Source organism: Myxine glutinosa, chromosome 1 (genome assembly GCF_964187855.1).
Source record: "Myxine glutinosa chromosome 1, kmMyxGlut1.1, whole genome shotgun sequence".
Taxonomy (NCBI): Eukaryota; Metazoa; Chordata; class Myxini; order Myxiniformes; family Myxinidae; genus Myxine; species Myxine glutinosa.
Genome location: NC_136261.1, coordinates 436,054,542 through 436,077,305, shown reverse-complemented (window position 1 = coordinate 436,077,305; position 22,764 = coordinate 436,054,542). Strand labels below are relative to the sequence as shown.

General features: G+C 40.9%; 1 protein-coding gene and 1 long non-coding RNA gene across 5 annotated transcripts in view; both read right to left on the bottom strand.

The window, feature by feature from the left end:
- The window catches only part of LOC144888188 (tripartite motif-containing protein 14-like), an 84,642-nt gene that overhangs the window by 44,699 nt on the left and 17,179 nt on the right, over positions 1-22,764 (bottom strand). For all 4 annotated transcript variants that reach the window (XM_078770730.1, XM_078770728.1, XM_078770729.1 and 1 more), the window contains 3 exons: positions 13,872-14,113; positions 12,513-12,608; positions 8,351-8,372 (listed from right to left, as the gene is read on the bottom strand). In XM_078770730.1, the coding sequence (XP_078626856.1) occupies positions 8,351-8,372; positions 12,513-12,608; positions 13,872-14,057 (304 nt within the window). In that variant the 5' untranslated portion in view covers positions 14,058-14,113. The remainder of the gene's footprint in view (positions 1-8,350; positions 8,373-12,512; positions 12,609-13,871; positions 14,114-22,764) is intronic.
- Positions 1-22,764, bottom strand: part of LOC137418135 (uncharacterized) — a 92,466-nt gene that overhangs the window by 52,527 nt on the left and 17,175 nt on the right. The gene's annotated exons all lie outside the window — the stretch shown is intronic.

Genomic DNA, 22,764 nt, shown 5'->3' with positions numbered 1-22,764 from the left:
GTCACATGGTTTGGCCACAATAAATAATGGAAGTTACATTTTAAAAAGCTTGTAACTCTTGAACCACTGCATGGATCGCCTTGCATTTTTAATGCAATGTATATCTCATCAATCGGAAGATGTGTGCTAAATTTCAAGATGATTGGATGTATGGTCTGGAAACTAGAAGTTGTTATTGCCTGAAGAAGAAGAACCACAACACTTTTTTTGGACCAGGCCGTGTGACATAACCACCTCACGAGCTAAGGGTAGCTCGAAATTAAATTATCTTCGGATTTGGCAGTCGCTAGAGGGTGTTAACATTCGAATGCAACAAATCTGGGCAAATTGTGATGAAGTTTCGTAAAACTACACGATATTGTCATTTACATTGGAAAATAACATTGTAAAACTCTCCGCCGCCTCGGCTTATTTCTCGCTCTGAAGTTCATCCTGTCTTCAACTTTAAGGAGAAAGAGAGGTATCTGCAAGCAATGGTGACCTTTATTTGGTGGAAATCCGATGAGAAATGATGAAGTTATTCAAAATCTAACATTTTAAATGGATCGCATTTCCAAAGTGAATTCTTCCTCAGGTAAAATATCCATGCGTGCAGGCAGACCTTGCGGCGTCAATTTTGCTCCGATTTCAAATCGGATTTCGATTGTCGTATTGCCTCGGATGAGTTAACAAAATACCACAACAAATTTGGTGACAATCATGAAAATTTTGACCAAGTTGGATCGACGGGATACTTCATTCTTACGCTGACATATGGCACGGGCCACGGATGATGTCATGCCATGGCATGACGTTCTTCCATGGGTGGTAGATATCGTTAATTAAACGAAAATATTTTTTAAAATGGATGGGGTGGGGGGATGTGTGTGTGTGTGTGTGTGTGTTTGTGTGGAGGGGTGTGCGTGTGGGGGGAGGGGTGTGGGGGTGTTTGTGTGTGTGTGTGTGTGTATATGTGTGTGTGTGTATGTGTGTGTGTGTGTGTGTGTGTATGTGTGTGTGTTTGGGGTGGGGTGTGTGTGGGGGGGGGGGGGGAGTGGGGGTCTGGGGATGTGTGTATGTGTGTGTGTGTGTGTGTGTGTGTGTGTGTGTGTGTGTGTGTGTATGCATGTGAGGATGTGTTTGTGTGTGTCCGTGGATGTGTGGATGTGCGTGTGTGTGGATGTGTGTGGGGGGGGGGGGATATGTGTGTATGTTGGGAGGGGGGGTTGGCGTGTGCATGTGGAGGAGGGGGGGTTAGATGTGTGTGTGTGTGTGTGTGTATGTGTGGAGGGGTGTGTGTGTGTGTGTGTGTGTGTATGTGTGGAGGGGTGTGCGTGTGGTGAGAGGGGGAATGTGTGTGTGTGTGTGTGTGTGTGTGTGTGTGTGTGTGTGTGTGTGTGTGTGTGTGTGTGTGTACGTGTGGATGTGTGTGTGTGTGGATGTCTGTGTGTTTGTGTGGGTGGATATGTGTGTTTGTGTGGGTGGGAGGGGGTGGATATGTGTGTGTGTGTGTGGGGGGGGGGGGTTGGGGTGTGCGTATGGAGGGGTGGGCAGATGTGTGTGTGTGGGTGTGGGTGTGGGGGGTGGATATGTGTGTATGTGGGGGGGGGGGTTGTACGTGTGGAGGAGGGGGGGTTGGATGTGTGTGTGTGTGTGTGTGTATGTGTGTGGGGGGATGTGTGTGTGTGTGTGTGTGTGTGTGTATGTGTGTGGGGGGATGTGTGTGTGTGGATGTGTGTGTGGGTGTGGGGGGGGGGAGGATATGTGTGTGTGGGGTGCGGATGGGGTATGCATGTTGCAGAGGGGGGGTTGGATATGTGTGTGTGTGTGTGTATGTGTATGTGTGGAGGGGTGTGTGTATGTGTGGAGGCGTGTGTATGTGTGTGTGTGTGTGTTGGGGGTGGGGGCTGGAGGGATGTGTGTATGTGTGTGTGTGTGTGTGTGTGTGTGTGTGTGGATGTGTGGATGTGCGTGTGTGTGGATGTGTGTGTGTGTGGATGTGTGTGTGTGTGGACCTGTGTGTTTGTGGGTGTGTGTGGGTGGGGGTGAATATGTGTGTATGTGGGTGGGGGGGGGGGGGTTGTGTGTGCGTGTGGAGGAGGAGGGGTTGGATGTGTGGATGTGCGTGTCGATGTCTGTGTGTGTGTGTGGGGGGGGGGGTGGATATGTGTGGGTGTGTGGGGGGGTGGATATGTGTGTGTGTGGAGGTTTGAGGAGGTTGGGGTATGCGTGTGGAGGAGGGAGGGTTCGGTGTGTGTGTGTGTGTGTGTGTGTGTGTGTGTGTGTGTGTGTGGAGGGGTGTGTGTGTGTATGGGTGGAGGGGTGTGCTGGTGGGGGGGGGAGGGGGATTGTGTGTGTGTGTGTGTGTGTGTGTGTGTGTGTGCGTGTGTGTGGATGTGCGTGTGTGTGGATGTCTGTGTGTGAGTGTGTGTGTGGGTGGGGGGTGGGGGGTGGATATGTGTGTGTGTGTGTGGGTGGGGGGGGTTGGGGTGTGCGTATGGAGGGGAGGCAGATGTGTGTGTGTGTGTGTGTGTGTGTGTGTGTGTGTGGAGGTGGGGTGTGTGTGTGTATGTGTGGAGGGGTGTTTGTGTGTGGGTGTGGGGGGGGGGGGTTGGGTGGATATGTGGGGGTGTGTGGGGGGGTGGGTGGATATGTGTGTATGTGGGGGGGGGTGCATGTGAAGGAGGGGGGGTTGGATGTGTGTGTGTGTGTGTGTGTGTGTGTATGTGTATGTGTGGAGGGGTGTGCATGTGGGGGAGGGGGGATGTGTGTGTGTGTGTGTGTGTGTGTTTGTGTGAAGGGGGGGGGGATGTGTGTGAAGGGTGTGTGTGTGTGTGTGTGTGTGTGTGTTTATCAGGGTTGTATCCAAGGGGGTTGTGTCAAAGCATGTCCAATGAAAGTGGGGTTGTATCAAAAGTGGGGTTGTATCAAAAGTGGGGTTGTATCAAAAGTGGGGTTGTATCAAAAGTGAGTGCGAGTAAACCGGTCATCACTGCCAGCAGTTTTAAAGTGGCAGTTCTATTTTATTTTATTTTTTTGCACATTTGAGTAATGACATCACTGCAACATAGTGAGCTTAAAAGGCTTATATATCAATTACCTGTTTCTTGAAATATTAAATTAATGACTCAAAATCTCGGCACAGTACTTCACAACCTTATGTTATACATTAATTTGCGCTAATATCTTGTTAGTCTATTGTGACGTCATTATGACGTCATTAAATACACTTCCCGTCATCAGATTTTTTGGAGCTTACCCTCTTTTTGATCCTTATACATGGGCAAAGCTTTGGTGAAAAAATTGTGCTTTTGTCCACAGTGTAACGGACCTTGGCATTTTTGTTAATAAGGTACCTCAATATTTGTCCTAATCCAAAGCGAAATGCTATTGCCCCTTTCCGATCCCATGATGCATTGCGGTTCCAATTCGCGATAAGGTCTATGCGCTATCACCGATACCTTTTCACCTTTTTCATACCTTTTAATCAGATTTAACTTATCTTCCATCGTAACCACATTACGCTTGAAAACACTAGGATTATCCTTCTTAGGACCCATGGCTAACACAGACACAGTAAAGGAATACTGTACATCGCCTCTGTTTTGAATGAGAACCAGCAGTTGCGCGTACGTACAGTATACTGTACGTACATTTTAATATATTTTTAATGTGCTTTTTATTGTATTTTAAATTGTTTTTTAGGTTCTTTTATTGTTAATTTATGTGCTATTTTATTTATTTTAAATATATTTTTAAGGGAATTTTTTTTTCACGTCCGTAGGAGTGACGGAAAGTCACACATAATGACGTTCGCTGAACTGAAATTTACTCTAGAAGAGTGGCGTGAAGTCGGATTTGACGTAGGTCGAAATGGCGTAAAACGGGGTATGACTGTACTCACCTTTCAACTCCCAAACCATTTTAGTCACAGCAGATGTTACATCCCTCTACACTAATATTCCACATTCAGAAGGCCTGTTTGCATGCCCCAAAGCACTAGATACACGACAAGTCCCAATACCACCTTCTCAAGACCTTATGCGCCTATTAGAACTGACACTCAAACTGAATGATTTCCAATTCAACGGATGACATTACATTCAATCTCAAGGTACCGCTATGGGTACCCCTGTTGCACCATCGTACGCCAACATCTTCATGGGAATGATAGAGGCCAAGATCTATGCACACAATTCCAAAATGAATTAAATTTGATTCATCAGACCATCAAGTTTACATTCGACAGCTTACAGTCCGAAGTTCACCTTCGAGACACATCACTCACACTTCAAAATAACAGACTCGAAACAGAACTATACACCAAACCAACAGACACTCACTCTTACCTTCTCCCTTCTTCATCTCATCCTAAACATACAATTGCAAGCATACCATACAGTCAAGCACTCAGAGTAAGACGCATTTGCTCAACAAAAATGGCAGAAGAAACTTCTCTCTGCCAATTAGAAACACACTTCATTGCAAGAAACTATGACCCTCATTCTGTGAAAGAAGCAATAAACCAAGCAAAATGCATACCGAGAGCAGACCTTCTGACTTACAAACCCAAACCTGCAACTAACCGTGTCCCACTGGTAACCACCTACTCTCATATCTCATCCCAATTGCCAAGTATTCTGAATAAGGCCCTTCCTCTCCTCCATCAATCAGAAACACTCGGCACCACATTTCCTCAACCTCCACGAACATCATTTCAACGTGGTCGGACATTCAGGGACCTCTTGGTAAAAGCAAAGCACCCACAGCCCCACAACAAAGAAACTAGGATCCCTGGCTTCTATAAATGCACAGCAAACAAATGTATTATTCACAAGCATTTACTAGAAGGAAACAAATTTTGTAGTTCCAGCACTGGACAAAAATTCCCCTTCACCTCCTATATGAACTGCAAATATACATGGGTCATATACTTATTCACTTTCCAAAACTGCACCAAACAATATGTTGGAAAAACTGAGAATACACTCTAAACACGATTTAATAACACCTGGTCAGAAATCAATAACTTCCACACCAGTCAGGGCAAATATCTACCTTACACAATACACTGTAATCAAACGGATCACTCTATAAATGACATTCAAATCTCTGCCATTGAATCAATTACAAATCGATCACACACCACGATTCTGAAACGTGAGTCCTTTTGGATACATAAACTTCGGACAAAAATCCCTCATGGCATAAATTTTGATGATTAAAGCATGTTTCAACATCAACCCAATCAAATCATTAACCGTAGCCCATTCATTCACTCACTCATTCATTCATTCTACCTTTATGTGTCATTTATATAAATATATAAATATATTATATGAATATAAATGGTATATGAATATATGCTTGTGTGTTTATGTATGTATGTATATATATATTTGTATATGCACGTGCACAAACTGTAAAGTGAACGATAACTGCAAGCTGTGCTTCACTTCCGCTGAACTTGGGGACGGTGAGTCAGCTTTAGTGTGGCTCATCTTTTTATATGCATTTTCTACACATATCACACATCTTACACACAGTTCACAATATTTACTTGTCTAATTAACATGCCTGTTGTTTCTGTAGACTAAGAAGACCTTTGTTGGTCGAAAGCTTGTCGAGAATTAAAGATCGACCGTCCTGAAGCGACGTCCGCATCTGATTTAATCTCCCGATTATATATATGTTTTTACTAGCTTGGCGCGGCTCGCTGCGCTCGCCTCACCAAGCGTCGTTACTGAGGAATGGGTTTATTTTAGCTGAGGATAATGACTGTACCTGAGTTGCTGTGTTGTCATGATTGACACCAATCATAATACAAACAATTATTTTGCACAAATGTATTTGTTGTGTTTGTGAAATTACATTTTTATAGGCAATTTAGGTTGAAGATTTAGGTTGAATGTTTTTTTTTTTTAAGAAAGCACCCCTCAGCACATACATAGGGGAGGGGTAGGTGCAGACTGGGAAAACCACATTTCAAATCTGGCCTCCAAAGCCAGTCGCCGACTCGACATCCTCCGTCGTGCGAAGTCCTTCCTTGGCACACCTGAGCTCCTCACCACAAACAAGGCTTTCATCCGCAGCTCAATGGAATACTGCTCTCCGCTCTGGGCTGGTGCTCCTGCCTCACACCTAGCATGTCTTCACGCTGTTGAAACCAAAGCGGTCAGAAAGAATCATTGGAATCTCTCGCGATGAAGCTAACTCCGTGGGCCTTTCACTCACTCACCACAGGCAGGTTGGTGGTCTTTCCGTCTTCTACCGACTCCTCTCCGGCCTTGCTCCCCCAGCTCTCTCTTGGCTCTGTCCCCCAAGTAATCATACAGGTCGCACAAGATCTGTCTGCAACCCTCTTATGGTTAAACTGCCAAATCAAGACTCTCTGCCCACCTTCACTCCTTCTTCCCTCTTTTCTCCCGCCTCTGGAACAAACTCCCTCACTCTATTCAATCCCACTCCTCCCTCCAGGTCTTTAAAACAGCTGTTCACCACCATCTCTTATCTTCCCCCATCCAAAACCTTGATCTTTTCTACCCCCGCTAATTTCATCCCAAATCCACTTTTTTGAAATACCAGCTTCTTTCCTGGAAATCCTTGGTGTCCTTGCGTTTTCTACTTCTCCCACCCCCCCCCCCCCCCCACTTCCCACGCCTCCTCCCCCAAGCCCACTCCCTCCCACACATCTCCCGATGTCCCTGCTCTCAAAAGTTGTGTTTGTGTGCTTCCCCTTCTCTCCTCATCTTGTCTACCGCTCCCTCTTCTTATATATTTTGTTTGTCTGTTTGATTTTTTTTGTGTGATAAATGTTAGCTCTTTCACGAGCTTCGATTCCGTATACAAAAAAAAAAATTACACGTCAACACTACATAATTAAAAACGCCTCACAGCCATAAAACAGGTAATAAAAACACCTCACCACCACGAAATTAAAAACACCTCACCACCACAAAATTGAAAACACCTCACAGCCATAAAACACGTAATAAAACACCTCACCCCCACGAAATTGAAAACTTCTCAGTCATGAAACATGTAATAAAAAACACCTCAGCCATAAAACACGTAATAAAAACACCTCACAGCCACGTCATTTAAAAACACCTCACCACCAAGTAATTCAAAACACCTCACCACCACGTAATTCAAAACACCTCACCACCACATAATTATAAATACCTCACCACCACGTAAATCAAAACACCTCACCACCATGTAAATCAAAACACCTCACCACCATGTGATTTAAAAACACCTCATCACAATGTGATTTATAAACACCTCACCACCACATAATTCAAAATACCTCACCACCACGTGATTCAAAACCACCACAACGTTATTAAAAACACTTCACAACCACGGAAACAAAAGTTTGAGGGAGTACTTAAGTGTCAACACAGACACTACCCAGATGTGTAGTGTAGATATAAAGATAAATGACTGCACCCGAGTTGCCGTTTTGTCATGGTTTAAACCAATCATAATTCAAACAATTATTTTGCACAAATGTATTTGTAATATACGTGATATCACATTTTATAAACAATTGAAGTTGAAAAAAAAAACTTCCCCAAAAAAATTCGAAAAAAAATAAAATAAATAAATTGGAAAAATTTTCAAAAGAAAATACCCTTGGGACATACCGACGGGAGAGATATGTGCATACCAGAAGTTTGGTACGATTTCACAAAAGTTTGAGAAAGTAGTTCAGTGACAAGACAACACAACACAGGACAGACGCTGCACATATGTATGTAGATATATATATATATATATATATATATATATATATATATATATATATATATATATATATATATATATATATATATATATATATATACATATACATATATATATATATATATATATATATATATATACATATATATATATATATATATATATATATATATATATATATATATATTTTTTTTTTTTTTTTGAACGGCAAACAACAACAACAACAACAACAACAGATGGACAAATGAATGTGACGGGAAGCTTTTAGCCTTGTAGGAGCAAAGCGGGCCTTGTCTGCCTTGCAAGGCGGGCCAGAAGCGGAGGTTATTTCATGGAGAATCTATATCTTAAATAAATATACAAGTAGGGAGTGGGTTTAAGCGGTAAAATTAGAATAAGCTTTCTTTCCTTCAAGTTCCAGTGACTATTCGAGGTGCACTCAAAGTATGACGTAAAAAACATCATGGGCACTAAGTTTGACATTTTTGTGTATATCTTTTTTAAAGTGAAAACAATTCGACAAGTTGAGGATTATAAATATTTTTAGATGATTAAAACATGATTGGGTAAAAAACATCAGGATGTGCTGATAATGCGTTGGACACCAACGCAGTCTCACCTTTCAGCAGGTCCTTGGAACCCTGAAAAGGAAGAAACAAAGAATGAGATCAAGATATTTGAATGAATGAATGTTTCTTTTTATTTATTAGATACTAGAGAGCTCACAGAACACGATACCCCATGTAGTGTTATCTTACACACTTCAATTTGTAATAAAATAATGATTTTAAAGATCGCCAAAAATCCATGAGGTTGAGTGTAACTGAAACAGTCTTATACACCACCCTTTTGCATTTCAATAAGACGATGTTGAGTTGCAGTTTAGGAGATTGAGGCTTTATTATTTATTAATCATCATAGAACACAGCATTGCCATATGGTGGCTTCTTCTTCACCCCCGATTCTGAACCCTCTCACTTGCCACGCCCTCTCGTGCTGCACAGCAATATATAGCATGGGTAGTCGAAGTATTATGAAGGCAATTATAGTTCTACAGTGTTCAAGCATACAATTCAATATAAACAAAAGTATAAAGACGTATAGGTTAGAATAGCATTTATCAGGGACCTGCCAGAGTAAGTAGTTTTGTTACACGTGACATTGAGGAGGCAGCACATGTCATTTGTGCTTTCAACATGCTTTCCTTTTGGGTGTGTGCAGTTGAGTTGGGAAATTGGTATGAGTGACGGGTAAGAGGGGCCATGGCAGCTAAGTACGTGAACCAGGTGGAAAGGGCGATGCGATAAATGTGATGCGATTGCGTGGGAATAAAGATCATCCATCACTGGTTATTGTGTTTTATTGTGATTGTTAGTGTGTATGCAGGATCTACATTGCAGGTCATTGCAGGCAGATTGGTCGGATATGTCAGCCACGGGGTGGAGGACCCCAAGCGACAATTGAAGGCCGTGGAAGGCCAGTGGGTGTCCCCCTCCAGCAGCGTTATGCAGCGAAGGGAGCTGTTGTGGTGTTGGAGTGGGGAGGGGTGAGTGGAGGGGATGAGGGGCTGAGGGGATGGGAGGCATGGACAGGGAATGCAGTTTACCTCGTGTGGGACTTTGTTTGTGCTGAAACACCCACACAATGCGACATCCCACCACCGCAGTATAGGAATTACCCCCTGCAGGTAATCGAGATGCCATGGCCTTGCAGCGAATAAGTAGAAATGGTTATTGTTGTTGTGTATAAGGTAATGTACCACTCGGACCTGTGAGACTCGATTTGTACTATGCAGGGCAGGTAGCTCGTGAAATTGGCCAGGCCGATTCTAAATTGGGAATTTGGGTTCAGCTAACTGCTGGAACAAGTGACATCCACGTGGGAGATGGTCATTTACAGACTTGGCATTTAATATGAAATATTTTTTTTGTGGGGGTGAACTTACTTTTCAAGATGTCTTAGAACCAAAAGTTAATTGGAATTATGTTGAAATTATTCTAGATTTTGTTAATGTGACCTTTAAAAGAAACAAAAACCACATTTGACATTTCGAAACAAATAAATTGATCCTTGAAAGTGATGTAAACTGATATCGAACTCAATTCATGGACAATACTGTGTTAAACTTCTGTACGTTTTCCAGAAGTATCTCTTTATTTTGCACATTAGCCAAAATTTTTTTTAACAAAAACAAAAGTTAAATTACAACTGGGATTACGGACACTAAAATTACAGTTCAGTACTTCGTGTAACCCCCACGAGCATTCAGGAGAGCACGTACACGTTGAGGCATGCTGTTCACGAGATTTGCCAAGGTTTGGACAGGAATTGCTTGCCATGCAGTGACAATAGCCTGCTGCAATTCACGCACAGAGGTCGGCTGCTGGTCCAAGTGGTCGATTTGACAAGTTAATTCTGCCCACAAGTTCTCTTTCGGATTCATATCCGGGGACATGGCAGGCCACTCCATATGCTCTACACCACGGTCAGCAAGAAAGTGTTGGATCATGCGAGCATGATGAGGCCGTGCATTGTCATCTTGGAAGACAAAGTTTCTTCGAAAGGCTGCATGAGCAAATGGAAGCAATGTTTCTTCCAGAATGGCCCTGTACTTGAACTGGTTCAGGTTTCCATTCAGAACAACCAGGTCAGTTTTGCCCCCTGCATGAAAAGCAGCCCAAACGGTCACCCCACCACCTCCAGCTTGGACTCTTGGCACTATACAATCTTTGTTGTAGGCTTCATGCACTTGTCTGTGCACTCGGATGCGGCCATCTTGACGATAGACCAGAAATCTAGACTCGTGACTGAAGATCACGTGATTCCAGTGTCCTGGCTGCCATTGACGGTGCTCTCTGGCCCACTGCAATCGGCGCTGGCAGTGTTGTCTGGTCAGGCGTGGCTTTCTCAGGGGACCCCTGGCAAGATAGCCTGCTTGAACCAGTCGTTGGTTTACTAGCCTTCTGGATACAGGCACATTTGTCAGTTGCAGCCACTCAGCCCTAAGCCGATTCGCTGACTTGGTACGGCCATTGCGGACTAACCGGTGCAGCTGGCGATCATCCCTCATTGTGGTTCTGCGGGGACGTCCTGGCCTCGGTATTGGAGTAGGGACACCCCTCTGAGCATTTCGTTTCAGGATCTTTGACACCTGACCTTGAGTGATGCCACACTGCCGAGCAATAGCACGCTCTTTCATGCCGTAATTTCGTGAAGCCACCACTCCATGACAAACAGCATTGTCGAGTTGACGGACCATCTCCAGAGGAAGCGGCAATAACTTTTGGAGATGTGCAGCAGTTGTTTTCCACTAATACATAATGCAACAACCCTTGTATACCCGACTGTGAAGCCGATCGTCAAATGCACCTGTCTGTACATTTTGCCATGCCACCTGTGATATAATCCTGTTGTTGACTTCTTGCTGCGACAAACAATCAGTGACATGGTTCTTTTAACAAATAAATCACCAAAGTGTAAAAGAAACTCACCAGATTGATATACTGAGTTAAGAAAGTAAACCCAAGTCAAGAAAAAAAAATATTCCATATTAAATGCCAAGTCTGTAGATGTGTTTGACTTGGTTAAGTTATACTATGATTAAGGTAGGCCTGTTTCTATGGCTTTTTTTTTTTGCCATTACTCAACCCGCTCTCCGTATACCATCTTCAACAGATAGTGGAGGATCGAAACCTTGATGAATTTCTGTATGGAATTTTTGTTCATAACTGCTTTGCATTTTATTGAAACAAAGGGGGTGGAACATTAAGAAGAGTCGTTAAGGTGAACTCCTACCAGACAGAGCCTTATTCAGCAAGTTAATTAGGTGTGTGACTAAGAGCTGCAAGAAACTTGGATTCCTGACGGAGAACCTTGGCAGGAGCCTAACGTTCTGGGAAGGGGGCTGTGGTACGTGTTAGGGGGAGATCCATAGCTCGACTGTGGTAAGCGTAACATGATCCATTAGTTTCGAGTAGATTAGATTGCCATGTATTAGGGACGTCAGAGTAAGTCGTGATGTTACAAAACGTTGTGGATGGATTCAGACGAAATTTGGCAGAGATATAGTGTATGTAACAAGGACGAAATGATTAGATTTTGGTGAAGATCCGGATTCGGATCCGGCTAGTAGAATATTTCAAGTGATTCTTCACCATTGGGAGATAGGGCCAAAAACGATACATAGCAGGATATCTCAAAACGTTATGGACGGATTTGGACGAAACTTGGTGGACCAGTTGTATGACAAGAAAGAATCGATTCGATTTTGGTGAAGATCTTAATATGGATTCAGATACGAGAATTGTTTACCTTTTTGGTGATTCTTCAGCATTGAGAGATCGGGTGAAAAGCGATATACAACATATTTGAAAAATGTTATGGACGAGTTACGACTAAACTTTGTGGATGAGTTGGTTATGTGACAAGAACAAGCCGATTTGATTTTGGTTAAGATGCGAATCCAGATCCGGCCGATCAGTGTGTTACAAAATATAAACTGTTCAGCCTGGCGAAGGTATGCTCTCTACCAAGTGCTGTTCTAGTTTATATAATTAATTAACTTATTAATTGTTGCTTGCTTCATTTTGTTTGCAGAGTTAGTAAGCTCACTCCTAAAATTTTTGTTATCGTACATCCCATCACAAGACAACCATTACTTATTAGAAGAGACATAATGGCGTGAGTGAGCACCTCCCAGAGCTGAATTCTCCTTTTTTTAAATGGGAAGGGGTGGGAGCATCACCCTTTTGCAAGAACTTCCATTCACTGGTGATTCCCACCTCAGTTTCCTTTTCCTCGTCCAGAAGCTGCTGTAGCTGGGATACAATGCTCTGCATTGACTCTGATACAACAGGATAATTTTCATTCAAAATACCCTGCACAGAATAAAGAAACAACAGTAGTGAAGAATCGTGAACATGAGGGGAGAGGGTTGTGTGTGTCTGGGTAGAGGGGGAGGAAGGGGGAGATGAGGTGGTGTAACTGCATCCTTCTGCTTTAATAAAACACCTTTTTACATTTCTGAAAATTCTGTGATTATTTATCTTTATTTATCCTTTATTAATCTTCAAGTTAGAGGTTCAAGTATCTCAGCGCCGAGAACATTCTTCCTTATTCCCAAACAAACGTATTTTGGTGGTCTTTAGCCATTAGCACGTTGATGTAAAATTAACAACCTCACCTTTTTATCAGTTGGTCACCTGTAAAAGCTAATTCATTCCCCTTCACGGTTTCTACAGGTGAATGATTAACAACAGCGCATAATAAATAATTCTTACTGGACACTCATTCCCAGAAATCTCACATATGTGAGGAATATTTTGCTCCCATGACAAAACAACGTTACCTGTTGCACAGGTAAAAAAAAGTAAATTATACGTACCCGGCATTGCATTTACTCACTCTGCGACCATCACCAGCTGGCACTACATGCCACGATACACATTTATACAGAGAATTTATGCACCTCTACCGCCCCCCCCCCCCCCCCACACCCTTGAATGAGTCCGTGGCCACATAACCTATGTTACCCCCCAGACAAAGTTGTATTTGTACCCAGAGTAAAGTATAAAAGTGTTTATAGCTGGAGTAGCTGGCATTGCTCAAGCGATAAGGAAACATTGTATTTAAAATGAGGGCAAATATAATGGAAAAGCAATTACATCCAAATCAGAATCCATCACAAATGTCAAATCATCATTTTACCTTTTCACTGAATATATTCTGGTGAATGCGCCGTTCATCACGTTTCTGAGTTAAGTATGACGATGTTCAGGAAGACGAAGAAGCCTTACCACCAACTTCGACCGCTTCCGGAATTGCTTTGTAATTTGTGTTCAAACGTCTGGTGATTGTTTCGTATTTATTTATGCGAATGTGTACCTGTATATAACTGTCATTGATCAAAAAGGCTTTGCCACGAATCGAGCGATTTTCTTTTTTTTAGCCAAAGAAATTAACTCTTTTTTTGGCCTAAAACACTCCCAGGTACTCACTGATGAACCTCTGAAAGTTTTACGAAGATCCGTTCAGCCATCTCTGAGAAAAATGGCGACACACACACGGACCAACGGCTCTCTTATACAGTAGATTAAATGGATACAAACAATAACGATTTTTTTTTTCACCGATATACTCACCATTCGTTCGGCATAAGCAATCTCCACAGCAACAATGTTGTGATGCTGATGTGCTCCAACCATGCACGCAACGCATATCAAGCTCCCATCATCCTCACAGTGGTATATAATTGGCTTTCCGTGCTCAAAGCACAATGGGCATGTTTCATCGTAACTATCTCCCACATCATAAAAGGAAGAAGCCATCTCCTTGTGGTTAGAGAAGAATCAGAGAAGAGTGTGAAGCAGAGTCGAATTGAAACCTGCAAATAGAGATTGAAAATTAGAAAAAGGAAAGGAAAGAAAAAGCAAAAGTATATTAACTCTTAGATGCAGGCATCAAAAATCCTACATAAACGCAGCCATTAGGCCTCAGAGACCCAACGGATGTATTAGTGGAATGGTTATTTTTTTTTTTATATATATTTTTTTCTTTCATATCCTTTTTCAATCCAAGTCGATGCTCATGGATGTATATTTGCTCAGAAAACCTGAACCATTGATCCTATTATTTGGAAGAATCCCATACAAGTAATGAAACCTTTCTTTTTTTAAGAATTTTTTTTTTTGCTCTTTGTTCTTCAACTTTTTTTTTCTCTCAAAAGTTGCGGCTCATGGAGGAGTATTTTCTCAAAAAATATGATTCACTGATCCTTTTATTTCGAATGTATATGACCGCAACTGTCAAAAATCCTACTGCAATGCAGCCATTGGGCCGAGGAAGCCCCACAAATGTATTTGTGTATTGTTTTTGTTTGTTTTTTTAATAGATTTTTTTTTCTTTCATGTCGTTTTTCAATCCAAGTCGATGCACATGGATGTGTATTTGTTCAGAAAATGTGAATCATTGATCCTATTATTTGGAAGAATCCCATACAAGTAATGAATAATTATTTCTTTTGCAAAAAAAACAACAATTTGGGGCGGGGGGGGGGGGGTTCAACTGTTTTTTCTCCAAAAAGATGAGGCTCATGGAGGAGTATTTGCTCAAAAAAAATACGATTCACTGACCCTTTTATTTAGATTGTATATGTCAACAACATTGTCAAACATCGTACACCAATGCAGTCCTGGGAGGCCCGGACATTTTATTTACTTATTATGATTATGTGTAATGTGTAATTTGTAATGGGTAATTTGTAATGTGTTATGTGTAATGTGTTATGAATGAAGGTTTTACCTCGCATCTGAATGAAATACTCATATATATTTATTCCATCAAATTATTTATATCTAAGTTATAGGAGCATACAAGAAGGCTCATGCAAAGCAAAAAAATTATATAACATGGATGTAACACAAGAAAAATTATGAGGCGCCTCTAATGCCCCAGGCCTGCATTAGTGATATAAATGAAGAATGAAGCTTTTCCCCATGAACCTGAATTAAAATTTTCATATTTTTGTCACTGAATTATTTGTAACCAAGTTATTAGAGCATATAATGAGGCTCATATCAAGAAAATAATGATATAACATAGTAGTACAACATCATTTATGCTGGGCGTCAAAGGCCCCAGGCCTGCATTAATGTCGGATCTTTGGGTTATAAGTGAAGAATGAAGATTTTCGCACGAGCCTGAATGAATTTTTTATTTTAATGTCACTGAATTTTGTGTAACAACATGAAAGTCCGTGAAAATGAGGCTCATTTCAAAAAAACAAACATTGTACAACATAGTTTTTGCAACAACAACAACAAAAACCTTGTGGGCCTCCGAGGACCAATCACTGCATCCAAGGGTTAAAATAAAAGAACATTTAGATTTGAAATAATCATTCAGGGTACAAAATGAAAAACTACAAACTGGATAAGAAGCCAATCAGAAGATGCGCTCCAAACTAATCACAAACACAGGGAACAGAACAGAGTGCCAGGTTTCTCATGGCAATGTACTTGTGTCGACAAACACAGAAACAGAGATTATAATGAGATTTCATGAGGGAAACATCTGATCTATGACTGAATGAGAGTTTGAGTAAAACGAAGCTCTAAAGGTACACCTGGTATCATCACATTGGTACAATGGACATTTCAACCCGACATGCAGGGGGGTGGAGATTGAATGTGTGAAAGAGTTTTCTTATCTTGGTTGTGTCATTGTCTCGACATAAAATAAAATGGATAATTTGACGACAGAAGGCAATAAACGATTAGATTAGAATAATTCAATACGAAATCTGAAAATGATCTCAGATGGGCGACATTTGTGTACATTGGTGCTGTGTGGACCAGAGAGAGCACTATTAACATTTGGTCCCTCTGTGGGAGCAGCGTGGCTGTACATGGCATTCAGGAACAGGACAAGACATGTGTGTACTGTCGAGGAAGAATTAAATGTCCTCTCCTGGTTGACTAATAAAGGTTTATTACTCGGAAAGATCACTTCGACTTGGTTACAGTAAAATAAATACGAACCAACACACAGGAATGAACAACAGCACACAGCCAAGCACCTCTGAATTTTCAGCATTCAAACACATCTTTATAAAGGGAATAGAGAAAAAGAAATAAGGAGAGGGGGGGGGGGATCATGGGTTCTGGGATACTCAAAGGAGAGGGTGGAGAAGAGGGATAGGGGATTGGAGAGGCTCAGGGACACGATGACATCATGCATGTTTTTCTTTCCATGATGGCCGCCAAACCATGTGACCAATGACGTTTTCGTGGTCATCTTTTAATCGCCATGCCTAGTCAATGACACACGTAACGTTTCAGGTCAATTGATTTAGCGGTTTGGGAGAAGGTTTTTTTTAAGGGTTTTAGGTTAAATCCAATATGGATGCCAAACCCATGTGACCTATGATGTCATAAATTTAATATTTCAATACAAATGTGTCATAGATCATGTGCATGCAATTTCAGATTTTTAGGATAAGAAATTTGATGAAAACATTTTTTGCTGGTATACCACTTCACCGATAATGTCATCATTATCATGCTTTTGTTCCCCATTGGGAGTACTTGACAAAGTGGCAAGTTTCAAATTTTTTACATTGGCCAGTTTCCGAGGATTTTAAACCAAATTTATTTGGGTTTGTTCCAAGATGGCTGCCATACTACGTGACTTATAAAATCACAATTATCATAAAAACATTCTGCATGAGTGTCAATCCTCCCCTAAAGGTTTAGTCTCAATCAGACATGTGGTTGCTGAGAAAAACGAGGTTTACCCTGTACAGACAGATTGACGGACAACCAGAAAATATAACGCCTCCGCTCCCACCTTCTGGGCAGAGGCATCAAAATGTCCAGATGCCGGTATAGAACAGAGCTTCTCTCAAGGGGTGTTAATGATAAAAAGTCTCCCAATCTTCCCCATCTCAGACTCCCTGGCACCAGAAGGCCTTCATTTAACAAAAGTGTTCTCCGAACTTATTTATTCAGGCTTATATATATATATATATATATATATATATATATATATATATATGTCGGTCACTGAGTTTGTTGTTGTACAAACCTCTGTTATAAGCTTAAGTATAACTGTTATTTTGTAGTTAATAAGAGATGTTTGCTTCACCATTTATATTTCAAATGAGAATGCTCGCTTTCTCATACGTGCTGAATTCAAGCCTGTTATTCTCATCCTTGCTTTGAACATGTTTACAATCTAACCGGGTCAGGAATGTAACTAAATCAAAGGCCGGATACTCCGACTTGTGAAATACAACCTCCGGCCATGTTTGAGAAACGTCTGCTCCGCCAGATAAGACTCTTAAGCTCCACTCCCTCGGAGCCACAGGAAGGGATGCCGGGAGGGGGGATTAAGCCGCTGATTTCCTTTGTTCAAACTCACTTTCAGCGGAGATCTTGTGGATAATGCTTTCTTATATAAACGAACCTCTGTCCGTCTATTGACCAGGAGGGCTGACGAGGCACGCTGCCCGTTTGTGCAGTATATGTCGGCTCTTCCCGCAGCTGCGTACCTGATGGATCAATAAAAACTCTTGTTACTCCTTCTTTGTGGTGGAAACCTGATTTCCCCTCCCGACATATACTGAGGAACGGGCTTCTTTTAGCTGAGGCGAATGACTGTACCTGAGTTGCTGTGTTATCATGATTTACACCAATCATAATACAAACAATTACTTTGCACAAATGTATTTGTTGTGTTTGTGATATTACATTTTTATAGGCAATTTAGGTTGAAAATTTAGGTTGAATCTTTTTTTTTCAATAACCCCTCAGCACACAAATAGAGGAGGGGTAGGTGCAGACTGGAAGTTTGCGACGACTACACCTCACCACCATGTAATTCAAAACACCTCACCACCACGTAATTCAAAACACCTCACCACCAGGTAATTCAAAACACCTCACCACCATAAAACACGTAATAAAAACACACCACCACAAAATTAAAAAGACCTCACCACCACGAAATTGAAAACACCTCATAGCCATCAAGCACGTAATAAAAACACCTCACAGCCATAAAACACGTAATAAAAACACCTCACCACAACGAAATTAAAAACACCTCACAGCCATAAAACACGTAATAAAAACACCTCACAGCCATAAAACACGTAATAAAAACACCTCACCACAACGAAATTAAAAACACCTCACAGCCATAAAACACGTAATAAAAACACCTCACCATCACGAAAATAAAATACCTCACAGCCATAAAACACGTAATAAAAACACCTCACAGCCATAAAACACGTAATAAAAACACCTCACCATCACGAAAATAAAATACCTCACAGCCATAAAACACGTAATAAAAACACCTCACAGCCATAAAACACGTAATAAAAACACCTCACCACCACAAAATTAAAAACACCTCACAGCCATAAAACACGTAATAAAAACACCTCACCACCACGAAATTAAAAACACCTCACAGCCATAAAACACGTAATAAAAACACCTCACCACCACGAAATTAAAAACACCTCAGCCATAAAACACGTAATAAAAACACCACACAGCCATAAAACACGTAATAAAAACACCTCACCATCACAAAATTAAAAACACCTCACAGCCATAAAACACGTAATAAAAACACCTCACAGCCATAAAACACGTAATAAAAACACCTCACCACCACGAAATTAAAAACACCTCACAGCCCCGAAATTAAAAACACCTCACCACCACGTCATTTAAAAACACCTCACCACCAAGTAATTCAAAACACCTCACCACCACATAATTCAAAACACCTCATTACCAACTAATTCAAAACACCTCACCACCACCTAATTAAAAACACCTCACCACCACGTAATTATAAATACCTCACCACCACATAATTCAAAACACCTCACCACCATGTGATATTAAAACACCTCACCACCACGTCATTTAAAAACACCTCACCACCACATAATTCAAAATACCTCACCACCACGTGATTCAAAAGAACCACAACGTTATTAAAATCACTTCACAACCACGGAAACAAAAGTTTGAGGGAGGCGTTAAGTGACAACACAGACACTGCCCAGATGTGTAGTTATATAGATAAATGACTGTACCCGAGTTGCCATTTTGTCATTGTTTAAACCAATCATAATTCAAACAATTATTTTGCACAAATGTATTTGTAATATACGTGATATCACATTTGATAAACAATTGAAGTTGGGAAAAAAAAAATTCTCAAAAAAATTCCAAAAGAATTTTTTTTTTTAATTGCTATTTAAAAATATATATATACCCTTAGGACATACCGACGGGAGAGATATGTGCATACCAGAAGTTTGGTACGATTTCACAAAACTTTGAGAAAGTAGTTCAGTGACACAACACAGGACAGGACAGATGCTGCACATATATATATCTTACTATAATTCACCAAATGTTCGTCTGCCTGTCTGTCTGTCTGTCTGCCTGTCTGTCTGTCTGCCTGTCTGTCTGTCCATTCGAAGGTACCATAAAAACTGCTGAACCGATCGCAACGATATTTTGGGTGGATACTCCTGAGATCTCCAGGAGTAAAATAGGCTATTTAGTCTTCCCAATTTCAGCTTTAGTCTCCAGCATTCTCAGGTTTGGACTCCCGCATAACATTCGTGTTCACATAACATTCATTGCGATGATGTTTTCATTGTGACGATGTTGTTTTCCCGGGTGCCGCACAAACGGCTGCACCGATCGCTGCACAACTGCACCAATCGGAATCGGTGACCTCGGACAAAGACCTTTTATAAGGACACGGGTTGAATCCCTACTTGAGAGAATTCTAATCCATTTCAACTGAAGGAAACACGTATCGGCAGTACATAAGACATAGCGATTGTGAACATGATTATCGATCACGATTCACGATTACGATCACCACAATCATAGTGTATCGATCACTGTGGGACATTTGGTGAATTATAGTAAGATGCTGTTTAGATTTTGATGATTTGCGTGTGATGATTTAACGGATGTTTATATGAATTGTTTAAAATTCAAAAGCCTTCAATTTCTGATATTTTACCTTTTCATTTGGGCCTCCCAATTGAAGCCCCACCCATAGGGACCCAAAGTACCCTTTTTCCAATTTTTTCCCCAATTTTCCAGTTTTTACAAACACAATGGAATAACATTTACTGATATGAACAGTGATGTGGCTTTTATTGAAATTTTACAAATACTGTTTAGATTTTGATGAGAATTACAAACCTGCCACAAATGCAGAGGTGGACAGATTACGGCAATGCGCGGATTTGATAATATCCCAATACAACCATCATTCAATCGCAATGTTTAATCGTTAATCGTGTTTATCATTTTGTTAAAGTATCAATGGATGATCGAATTGAGTGAATACAAGTCCGATTTTGAATTCGTAATTGTATTTACCCACCCGTACGGAACTTCACATGATGATTTAAATATTTGTTTATGTCATGAATGTTAAAAGTTTATTATATTAATGTGTATTTGTGATAGGAGTTATGCTGTTTGGAATGAAAAAAGAGAAATCGAGTTCAAGTGAATGACGAAATGCAGTGACGGTTTTACGTTCTAAACGTGAAATTCGTGGTTCACCAAATGCAGATTCGCCATTGACTGGGAATGGAACACACGTACCTGTTTGTTTGCGAACAGGTACGTTTTTCATGGAAGTCCTTCACGAACTTGCTGTCCATGTCTGACATGTGACTGAAGGTGCTACAGGAATGTGGAATTTATTGTTTTCATACAATTTCATACTACAGGAGCATTCACCGTTTCTGCATTGTCTGTTTGCTTATGGCCTCCCACCCATGCGTAGCACGTGTACCTCACTAGTATAAAATAATTCACCAAATGTCGGTCTGTCTGTCCGTTCAAAGGTACCACAAAAACGGCTCAACCGATCGCAACAATTTTTTTTGGGTGAGTAATCTTGGGATGCCCTGGAGTAAAATAGTCTATATTGTTTTTCCAATTTTCCCAAACACGATGGAATATATTTACCGATTTGAACAGTGATGTGGCTTTTATTGAAATTCTACAAATACTGTTTCGATTTTGATGAGAATTAGGAACCTGCAGTGAATCCGGAAGTGGACAGATTACGCAATGTGCAGGTTTGATAATATCCCAAATGCAACCATCATTCAATCGTAATCTTAAATCGTTAAACGTTAATCGTGTTAATCATTTTGTTAAAGTTTCAATTGATGATTTGAATTGAGTGAATACAATTACGATTTTGAATTTGTAATTGTGTTCACCCAACCGTATGGGACTTCACATGAGGATTTAAATATTTGTTTATGTCACGAATGTTGTTAAAAGTTTATTTTTTATGTTGTTATTAAATTTGTGATTGAAGTTTTGCTGTTTGGAATGAAAAAAGAGATATCGAGTTCAAGTGAATGACGGATGCCGTGATGGTTTCTACTTTCTAAATGTGAATTCGCGGATCACCATATGCAGATTCGCCATTGACTGGGCATGGAACAAACCTACCTCTTTGTTTGCAAATGGGTACGTTTTTCACGGAAGTCCTTCACGAACTTGCTGTCCATGTCTAACGTGCACATGAAGGTGCTACAGTAATGTGGAATTTATTGGTTTCATGCTTTAGAATTTGCCGTTTCTGCATTATCTGTTTGCTTCTGCCCCCCCCCCCCCCCCACCCTTGTGTAGCACGGGTACCTCACTAGTATATGAAATACATGTATAGTAAATCCTAACCAATTCTTTATATGAGTGTAGCCCAGGTAACAGCTGTCATGGCTTTGCAGCTGCTTTCTTTATCCAACAGCGAGAGATTTTAAATGCAATTGGCTTTGTGAGACAGGCAGTTTTGAACACAATTCTTTTGGATACTGCTTGTTCAATCAACAGTTTTCATAGGTAGTTAAATTTACACTTCCACAGTAAATTAAACAGATTAAAGGAAGGATGATGCAATCAAAAAGGTTTGAGGATCACTGATACAGACAGGATGTGTGTACGTTAAACAGACTAAAGGAAGGATGATGTAATAAAAAGGTTCGAGGATCACTGATATAGACAGGATGTGATGCTTGCCATGTTGGATTATCAAAATGAAACACTTGCTTTTAATAGGAATAGAGAATCACAAAACAGAGGGTTTGTGGGTAATAGTTGAACTACTGGGTGTAAATAAACATGGATAAAGATTATTGTCAAATGGAGTAACGAAGATCAGGGTTCAGTGAGAAATTCATCAACTCGGTTATCTGCACAAGCTGGAGGTTCATGGAAGAGCATGGTGATGAAGGGTAGAAGGACAACATAGTGACAATGGGACAATGTTTGGACACAAACAAAGGGAATTAGCAAACAAAAAGTGGAAGAGAGGAGGTGAGGAAACAGTAACCTGCAAACAAGATGGTTGGATTATGTATAATTAATAAGGGGATGGGGGAGGAATGAAGAATGAGGTCAGGGTTGGGGATGGCATAGATTAATTTTCTGTGAAAAGGTGTCATTAGATCGTTGA